At 42.7% G+C, this 10,018-nt stretch overlaps 1 protein-coding gene across 1 annotated transcript in view; it reads left to right on the top strand.

Moving 5' to 3' along the window:
• BPIFC (BPI fold containing family C) overlaps positions 1-8,227 on the top strand; it is a 42,988-nt gene extending 34,761 nt beyond the window's left edge. The window contains exons 13-16 of the mRNA XM_040234794.1: positions 4,190-4,232; positions 5,852-5,915; positions 6,664-6,740; positions 7,612-8,227. Of these exons, the coding sequence (XP_040090728.1) occupies positions 4,190-4,232; positions 5,852-5,915; positions 6,664-6,740; positions 7,612-7,731 (304 nt within the window). The 3' untranslated portion in view covers positions 7,732-8,227. The remainder of the gene's footprint in view (positions 1-4,189; positions 4,233-5,851; positions 5,916-6,663; positions 6,741-7,611) is intronic.
• Positions 8,228-10,018: the final 1,791 nt, after the last annotated feature.

Below are 10,018 nucleotides of genomic sequence, written 5' to 3' on the forward strand. Positions count from 1 at the left end.
TGCCTCACCCTCAAGGTGACCTCAGTCCATCAGACCAGTGGTCCCCAACCTTTTTGGCACCACGGACCGATTTTGTCTAAAACAAAATTTTTCCAGGGACTGGAGTGGGGGTGGAGGGATGGGGAGAGATGGTTCAGGCAGTGTTGCCAGCAGTGAGGAGCAATGGGGAACAAACGGCATTGATTGCCCACCCATGGCTGACTTCCTGCTGTGCGGCCCCGTTCCTAACAAGTACCAGTCCATGGCCCAGGGGCTGGGGACCCTGAAATATACACTTTCCCATCCATCTTTTATCTGCTCATTTATCCATACATCTACTCAGTAAGAATTTATAGAGCACCAAGTATATGTTCTGCCCTGTTCTTGATACAGAGAGTTGAGAGAAAAACAATAGTTTCTACCTTCTGGGTCCTCAGCTTAGTGAGGGGAATACTCAGATTAACAAGCAATTACAGTACTGGGTGCTAAGCGACAGGTGCTTGTATGTGGTAGTATACAGAGTGCTTCTCTCAAAGGACAGTTTATTTTCCTCCCATATTACACACACACACATACACACAACCCACTCTGGTCTTATCACCTTTTCGCACCTTCCCAGAATTCCTGCAACAAGTAGTGTGCAAACCCATAAAACAGCACCTGAATACAAGCTGCTTTGTAATATCCTATAATTGTTTCCTGCACATACAGCTTCTCCCCATCCCTCAAAAATACAGATATCAGTAAAATTCTTGACATTGCCTAGCACAATATTGAGCATAGAAGAAGCACCTGGGATCCTCACCCTGCCAATCTTTTCTCCATGCTGCAACTAGAGTGATCTTTACAGAGCACTGACATCCCCCGCCCCTCCTTAGAAACCTTCCATAGATTCCTTTCCAGATAAACTTGAAATTTCTAACATGGTCTGAGTGGTCTAGCCTGGTCAGCCAGCCAGCCACAGTCTGTCTGTCTAGCATCATACTGCTGCTCTCTCCCTAGCTTTCTGTTCTCTCTACGCAGACCTTTGCAACCTCTGCCCAGACCCCTTCCCCCTTCCTTCCCCATTTTGCCTTTTTAATCCTGCTCATCCTTCTTATGTCAACTCTAAGACACAGCCCTTCCTTGGAAACCTTACTGCATCCACCGAGTTAGATCAGATTCTTTTGTCATTTACCTCAATGAACATATTTCTTTCCTTCAGAGTTTTTATCTAACCTTTAATTAAGCCTTCATCAGTGCGATTGTTTGGTTAACGTCTGCCTTCCCACTGGGCTGTAAACTACATGGGATAGTGACTGTGTTTGATTTTTACTCACATTTCTATCTCTGATACCAGTTCCAGGGCTGACATATACTAGGTATTCAACAGATATCTGCTAGAAGAGTCAATGAGTGAATGAGGGAAAAGTATGTGTGATATATGTCATGCTCTGTACTCAGTCCTAGGAATACAAAGGGAATTAAGACTGGATCTCAACCCACAGGGAGCTTATAGTCAGAGGGCAAAGAGAGAAGCAATTATTGTAGGGACTGCGTGCAGGGATTCATTATCAATGTCTGCCATGGCCACAGGGTTGCAGGAAAGGAATTGTGAGTGTCTGTGCTTTGATCCACTTGGCCTTCAGTATGCCACACTTGCTACATTAACTCAGAATATGAAGAAAATTTTTCTTTTGCTGTGTTTTAAAATTTGCCCTTTAGCTCTGGTTTTTGATCAGAGCAGTAAACCTTCTCCAAAACGTTCCTTTCTTTTTCTCTTCTCTTCTCTCTTTCTGCCATGTGGCATGCAGGATCTTAGTTCCCTGACCAGGGTTCAAACCCGCACCCCCTACAGTGACGGAGTGGAGTCAACCACCAGACAGCCATGGAAGGCCCCAAACCCTTAAAAATAGGCTTTACTTGGACTATCAAGTCTAGTGGTTAAGACTCCACGTTTTCAATGCAGGGGATGCAAGTTCAGTCCCTCGTGGGGGGACTAAGATCCTACATGGCATGTGGCATAGCCAAAATTAAATAAAATAGGTTATACTTTTATATGCCTGAAACATAGAACTATTTGAGCTCCCTTTCTCTCCAGCTACTCTGTGCTTCTCTAATAAAAATTAGCTGCTAGTAGCAGGACTTTAGGGCTTCCCTGGTGCCTCAGACTGTAAAAAAATCCATCAGCAATGCCGGAGACCTGGGCTCGATTCCTGGGTTGGGAAGATCCCCTGGAGGAGGGCGTGGCAACTTGCTTCAGTATTCCTGCCTGGAGAATCCTCATGGACTGAGGAGCCTGGTGGGTTACAGTTCATGGGGTCAAAAAGAGTCAGACATGACTGAGCGAATATACACAGCCCAGCACAGCAGGGCTTGAAGTAACAGGTTAGGGGCCAAGAGAAGAATACAAGGTCAAAGGGGTGAAGTTGGTTGCCACCTAGTGGTCTGAGTTGAGCTTTTGTGTTTTTCAGAGCCAGGACAGGAAGAGTTTAGTTAGTGAGACTTGTCCATTAAATGGCAACCCACTCCAGTATTCTTGCCTGGAAAATCCCATAGACTGAAAAGCCTGGTAGGCTACAGTCCATGGGGTTGCAAAGAGTCAAACACGACTGAACGACTTCACTTCACTTCAAACTAGCAGGGTAAATTGAGAACTAGGAAACAGAAGTAATCCCAGGTGGCCCAGTGGTGAAGAATCCGCCTGCCAACTCAGGAGACACAGTAGACACACGCGTCCCATCCCTGGGTCGGGAGGATCCCCCGGAGTAGGAAATGGCAACTGGTTCCAGTATTTTTGCCGGGATAATCCCACGGACAGAGGAGCCTGGTGGGCTATAGTCCACAGGGTCTCAAAAGAGTCGGACACAACTTAGCAACTGAGCACGCGTGCACAAGAAGAGGACAGCTGGTTTGTAGGAGCCTCAGATGGTAACCACTCATGGTTTGGGGATGTCGTGGAAGAACAGAAAGGAGACTCATGAGTGTGTTCCTCTTTCGTGTAGGCCGAATTTCTAGACTGCTCTAGACTGTCCCTCGTAAGAAGCAGGTTGACCAGGGGGAGGCATCCACCTCACATTTCCCCAGCAGTATCTTAAAGTGATGTTCAACTGCTCAGCTTACTTCCTTCAAGGATGCCCTAAAAATTCTGGTCTTCACTTTCTAGTAAGATCAATCTGAGCCACAGGGCCTCTGATATCATCTCTTTCCTTTTTTCTTTTTTTTTTAATTTATTTTTTTGGCCGCACCTCAGGGCATGTGGGATCTTAATTCCTCAACCAGGGACTTAACGTGCGCCCCCTGAGATGGAAACACTATATCTGGAAAGTTCCCTCTGGTACCATTTCTGATCCTTGTCAGAATTAACATCTTTCTAGTTTTTGCTCTTAGCTGTCACCTTAAAGAAACCTCAAAGCTTAATTCATACTAACATGATATTGGCTGATAATAAGCAGACTTACCTCTTCCATGCACATTTATTTCTTAAATGTTATAGCAGAAATATTCTTGGGAGAGGCACAGCTGAGTAAAGTGGCCACACCTTATTGAAGAGGGGCATAGATAGGGAGACACTTAGATGTTGTTTGTGAACTCCTTGATCATCAGTTTTCCTGTCTGCCAAAGGGGCAGTAATGGTAGCATCACTCACAGAGTCACTGGGAAGATTACATTTTAAATGTTTCTATAGCTTGTAGAAGAGTCCATGTCACCACCACTCTCATCATCACTGTCATTGTCGTATTTATTAATAAGGGACCAGTCTAACTTGGGGAAGTGACAAGGTTGAGTTTAGGGCAAGAAGACATAAAAACTGCTTCTTAGGAATGTTCTGGGAAATTCCTTGGTGGTCCAATGGCTGGTTACTATCACTGCCAGGCCCTGGTTTGACTCCTGGTAGGAGGACTAAGATCTCAAACACTACATATCTCAGCCAAAACAAAAATGTTCTGTGTTTCAAGTTGACAACAGTAAGTCCCTTATAGCAAATGCACTTGGGCAGCCCATCTTGTTTCCGTTTTTCCTGCCCTGCTTCTTCAGCAGCAAATACAGGGAGAAAGATGTACTAGAACTCGATGTTCTCACAAGTTTGTGTGGCTTTTAAATAATAACTTATTGAACGGAAAAAATTGTTTCTTTTTATTTTTGTTTCTTTCTACTGATGTGGTTGTTTTTAAGCCTTCCCTCCTTGAACTTGTTCCTATTGTTTTTTGTTGTTTTGTTTCATTTTCAGATTCCGCCTTTCTTTGCCAGAGTCTAATCGCAGCAATATTGAGGTAAGAATCAGTGCTCTCCAAGTTCCCACCCAGGGAGAAATGAGAAATCTATATAGTAGCCGGATAATTGTTTTCTTTGCCTCTTAGTGTAGGCTTTGATTTTAAAATTCTTTATGTAGCTACACATCCACCAAGCCCATTAACCATTCAGCAAGAGAGGAATTCCCTTGTATATATTCAAAAAGACTTTAAAAAGAATTCAAAAGATTGTTAAGACTATGTAATGCTGGGGGAGGGAACAGACATTTTCAGGAACATGTCATTTTTTGGATCAAATAATCCCCTAGAGTTTACGGTTCAGACTACCAAAGGATGATGCCCTAAATGAATTGTTAGGCATGGTTCAGTTTGTTCTTCAAAGGTTTTCTACCCGTCTCCTAAAATTAAGTTAAGGCTGGTTGTGTAGATGCCTCTTTGAAGGGATCTAGCCTGGTGACCTCCTAGTTGGAAGAGGTCATCCCAACATACAACTTGGAAACCCTCTGCCCCAAGCTTCAGAAAAATCAGCCGAATCACCAATTTATGTCTCTACCTTGTCTCTACATGTCACTTATGTTATAGAGAAGTGGTTTTCAGTTAGGGTCAATTTTCCCCTTCAGGAGCATTTAGAATTGTTTGTAGACATCTCTGAAAAAAATGACAATGGTGTATATAGGGAATTTTACATAATATTAACTTGTTTAATCCTGGTAAAACCCCAAGGGATTAGTATTATTATCTTCACTTTATGGTTGAGGAAATTGAGGCACAGAGAGGTAAAGGAACTTCCCCAACATCACACAGTAAGGTGGTCAAAACAAGAGATACACCTAGGAAGTCTGCTTCAGAGCCATCCTTGCTAAGCTTCAAAAAGGTTCTTATTATTGCTAAGCATATAGGATGCTTTAAAAAATTCATTAAATGAACTGAAGTTCATGATAGTCTGTTTGTTTTTAATACCTGAGTCTTCCCAGGAGCCAGCAGTTACGTTCAGTCATGTCCAACTCTTTGCGACTCCATGGACTATATAGTATATGGAATTCTCCAGGCCAGAATACTGGAGTGGGTAGTCTTTCCCTTCTCCAGCGGATCTTCCCAACCCAGGAATAGAACCAAGGTCTCCAGCATTGCAGGAGGATTCTTTACCAACTGAGCTATGAGGGAAGCATTTTGCTAAGATTATACAACTACTTAGTTTATTAAAGATAAATTGCATGTTCTGGTGGTGCCATTGACTATAGAGTATAACATAGGGAAACTCCTGTGACTGGAGTTCCTAATAAATTAGTGAAAGACCACTAACTAGAATATCTATTGGCCATTCTAGATTGTCTTACTTGATATCTAAGCTGCCACATTTGCTGCCATATGTGGCCCGTCTGCATTTTTGTCACCACTATCCAGTGTAGAGAGGGCAAAAATGCCCATCTTCAATGAGGAAAAAAGATTAGGAAACCCTGCAAAAATGCTTTTCCACAAAGTAGCTTTCCATGTCTGGAAACCTAGAATATGTCTATGGGGAGATGCTGATTATTGCTGCCCATTCTGATAAGGTCTGGGAGAGTGCATGTCCAAACCAAGCATCGTACTTTAAAAATACCCTCATTTAGCAACTGATCCAGTTCCCCCTTTCATTTTAGGTCTTGAGGTTTGAGAATATTCTGTCCTCCATTCTCCACTTTGGAGTCCTCCCACTAGCCAACGGTAAGGGAGTCTGGGGAAACAATGTAACTCGGACACTGGTTACATGTGGGGGGATTGTCCAGGGACTTTCCATCCTAAAGATTGGACTTGCTAATGTGTTACTATGAATCCAGGCCAGGGCCAGAATTGACAGAGTTGATACCATCAACTATATGGCTTAGAAATTAGATATTCCAGCTTCAAGCCTTGTTAGCAACCCTACTTGCAAGCAAGAACCGTTAACTCTGGTTGAGCTAAAGAAATTAAAACTATTCTCCTTAGGCAGACAAGAGTCTCCTTTGGGTCAGCCAGAAATGAGATGAAGCTCTCTTGAGTGTGCCTCTGTGGTTCTTATGCAAAGATCACCACTGGAATAGACAGTGGAATGACAATCCCAGACCTACACTGCAATTGTTCACAAATGGTAGCATCTTGAGTGCGGCTTGGTTAAAATATGTTTTGTATCGGAGGTCAAAATATTCTCAGGACCCACTGATTAAGGTATTTTCAAATGCAAATTGGATGAGTTGCTATCTTTTTTTCTGCCATCCAGATACACATAGTTGCAAGTACATTTTTATTAAGCACAGATTAATTAACCATTCTTTCAAGAAAATGCTAGGGATATATCAGAGAGAATTGAAGGCACAAAACCAGGAAGAGTGGAAGGATAAATTATCAAAAAGTTTTTTGTTAGTCTCTTACTAAAAAGTTTACCAAATCTTCCAGGCTGGTGCCCAGTTATTTCACATCTTATTCTGTATTTTAGCAAAATTACAGCAAGGATTTCCTCTACCCAACCCACACAAAATCTCACTCGTCAATTCAGATATTGAAGTTCTTGAGGTAAGAATTGTCAATATTAATTGCCCCATTTCTTTTCATCGTAGAATGCACCTCTTCCTATTTTGCTTACTTTTTGTTTTATTTTGTTCTGCTTTGTTTTTTCCCAGCCCAAGGAATTTTATAAACGAGATATTTAGCTCTTAAAGCTCATAATTAACAATGAAAAGCCCTTAAACCTGAGTTTAAAAATCACACCAGAAAAAAAAAAAAAAAAAACCACATCAGACCAAATCTGATTTCCCTCTGAAGCCAAGTTTATTCACCCCACAGTACAAGAAGATGCACTAGCACACTTTATTTCATTTGTTCCACAAGATATGCTCTAAGGCTGGGATTGTGAATCCCATTTTATAGATGAGGACAGGAAGACTCAGAGAGATGAAAAGGTTTATGCAGCTGGAAAGCGCATATTCGAGACCAGATTGGCTCTTCTGATTCCCTTAGTGAGTAAACTTTGGCCTGAACCAAAGACACACCTCTGGGTTCAGGGATCTGCTGTAAAGTGGTTTCCTGGTTAATCATTATTCACAAACTTCAGAATACCTTATTTCTTCCCTTCTGGGGCTTTTTGGTTTGGGGAGGTAGATGTAAGATACTGACAGAATTCTCCAATCCTATGTACTACTCTGCACCCCCTATTCCCTCCCCATGTCCCCTTCTAGAATTGCTTAAGTCGCACAAGGTGACAAGAATCCAAAATAGCCTGTTCCTCTGTCTGAGGCATTGACAAGGAGGTGGGGGTAGACGAGGGCATGATATAGTAGGACCTGGTAAAGAAGCCCTGTCCCCCTCACCCCTCAGGCAGACTTAGACATCCTACGGCTGCACACCCCCAAGTTTGATGTCGTCCTCGTTGTTGCATCCTTTTCAGGGTTTTCTTTTGATCTCCACCGACCTGAAGTATAAAACATCAAAGCAGCAGCCAGGTTTCCTTGGTTGGGACGGTCTGCACCTGATAAGTGGACAGTGGAGCGGGAAGCCAACCCCATGATTGCCTGTTTAGACTCCAGGAAGCACATGGCCCTTAATCCCACAGCTCCTATAAACCCGGAGCCGGAAGACAGTACACACTGGAATTGTAAAGCCCTTGTGGAACGCTGGAAGTTTTCTTTTTCAAGGCCTCAGGAATATAGAGGGAGGCAAACTGGGTGGAAGGGTTAAATCAGGCTGTGTGTGTGTCCCCATGTGTGTGGAGGGGTAGATGTTTGAATGTGCGGTCATGTTTGAGTACATGTTGTGTGCTCCTGTGTCTGTGAGATTCTGTGGCCAAGAACAAGGTATGTGTTACTTCTAAGGTCTGTGAGAAGGTCTCAAATACAGACTTGCATCAGTTGTTGTCAGCGGAGATCCCTTCAGCCTCTTCAGCTCTCTAGGTTTCCCTCCTCCCTGCATATTGAATTTTATGTTTTATATTTACTGCTACTGTCCCCTGTATTTAATTAAAATCGTTTTCTATCAAAGTAAATTTTGTCTTTTCATTTGCAAAGTTTCTTGTCCCTGATTTTTTTTTTTTGTAATAAAATAAGACAGGTAAGAAGAGAATGTAGTGTCCTTAAGGGTTTTTTGTTTGTTTGTTTGTTTTTACTTTTTTCTCTCCCATGCTGCACGGCCTTCTGGCTTGTGGGATCTTAGTTCCCTGATGAAGGATGGAATCTGGGACCTCTTGGAAATGCAGAATTCCAAACACTGGACCATCAGGAAATTCCCTAGTGTTTTTAATACTACCACAAACTGAGCTTGTACACATTTCAAAACTTGATTTAGAAAAGGAATATGTTCTCTCTTAGATGTGTCTGGAGAGAAACAGTGATTGCAGGAAACTCTACAAATTGTATCACTTTAAGTTTTAGGCTGTTTTCTCTCTCAAATTAAATGAAATGGCAATGCAGAGTACTAGATAAATCGTAGATAGATTAATGTTGTTGGAGCAACAAATCAATGGGGTGAAATTGGGGCAGAAGAGGAGGAAAGGGGAACTAAATAGAATCCACACTTGTAGGAAATAGAATCCACACTTTGCTTTTGTGATGCTGACAACCCAGTGGGGGAACAGAAGACAGCTGTTTACTGGAGGGCTTACCCAGTGTTTAATCTTCACGACCACTTGTGAAGAATTATGATCCCATTTTATAGAAAAGGAAACAAAAATTATTAAAAAGATATTTATCATACAAAGCTAGTAAACAGCAACAGTAAAAATTCAACCCAAGCCTTTCTGAATCCAACGTCGCTGTTCTTTACATGAGGTAGGATTGGAAATAGAAAACCCTTAAGGCTCACTTATTACTGTGAAGAAAAGGCAGTGTGTATAAAAGTACGTTCATAGAGTACTTAGTCATCAGAGAAGACTAGGCTAGGAAGCCCTAGACATCCATAACAACTGTCGTTTGCTCATCTTTGTGTTGCTCATCTGACCTCAATAGATGTCCTTGTCAGTGTTGTTGGAATAAATGATAAACTGTCATGTTTCCTTCTTCGGAATGCTCTTTTCTGACGAAAGTATTTAATGTGTTCACAAATTCGTTTTGAAACGTTACAAAATTTCCATTGTGGTATCTGTTTAAATGTTTCTCTTTCTCACCTGCAGACATCTCTTTCTCCCTCACTCAGTTCAGTGCAGTTCAGTCACTCAGTCATGTCCGACTCTTTGCGACCCCATGAATTGCAGCATGCCAGGCCTCCCTGTCAATCACTAACTCCCGGAGTCCACCCAAACCCATGTCCATCGAGTCGGTGATGCCATCCAACCATCTCATCCTCTGTCGTCCCCTTCTCCTCCTGCCCTCAATCTTTCCCAGCATCACGGTCTTTTCAAATGAGTCAGCTCTTTGCATCAGGTGGCCAAAATATTGGAGTTTCAGTTTCAACATCAGTCCATCCAATGAACACCCAGGACTGATCTCCTTTAGGACGGACTGGTTGGATCTCCTTGCAGTCCAAGGGACTCTCAAGAGTCTTCTCCAACACCACAGTTCAAAAGCATCAATTCTTCGGTGCTCAGCTTTCTTTTAGTCCAACTCTCACATCCATACATGACTACTGGAACAACCATAGCTTTGACTAGACAGATCTTTGCTGGCAAAGTAATGTCTCTGCTTTTGTGGGGTGTAAACCCCAAGCTCAAAATAATTGATGCTTTTGAACTGTGGTGTTGGGGAAGACTCTTGAGAGTTCCTTGGGCCGCAAGGAGATCCAACCAGTTCATCCTAAAGGAAATCAGTCCTGACCCAGAGGGGTGGGATGGGGAGGGAGGTGGGAGGGGGGTTCAGGACAGGGAA

The sequence above is a fragment of the Oryx dammah genome, unplaced genomic scaffold, assembly GCF_014754425.2.
Source record: "Oryx dammah isolate SB20612 unplaced genomic scaffold, SCBI_Odam_1.1 HiC_scaffold_29, whole genome shotgun sequence".
Lineage (NCBI taxonomy): Eukaryota > Metazoa > Chordata > Mammalia > Artiodactyla > Bovidae > Oryx > Oryx dammah.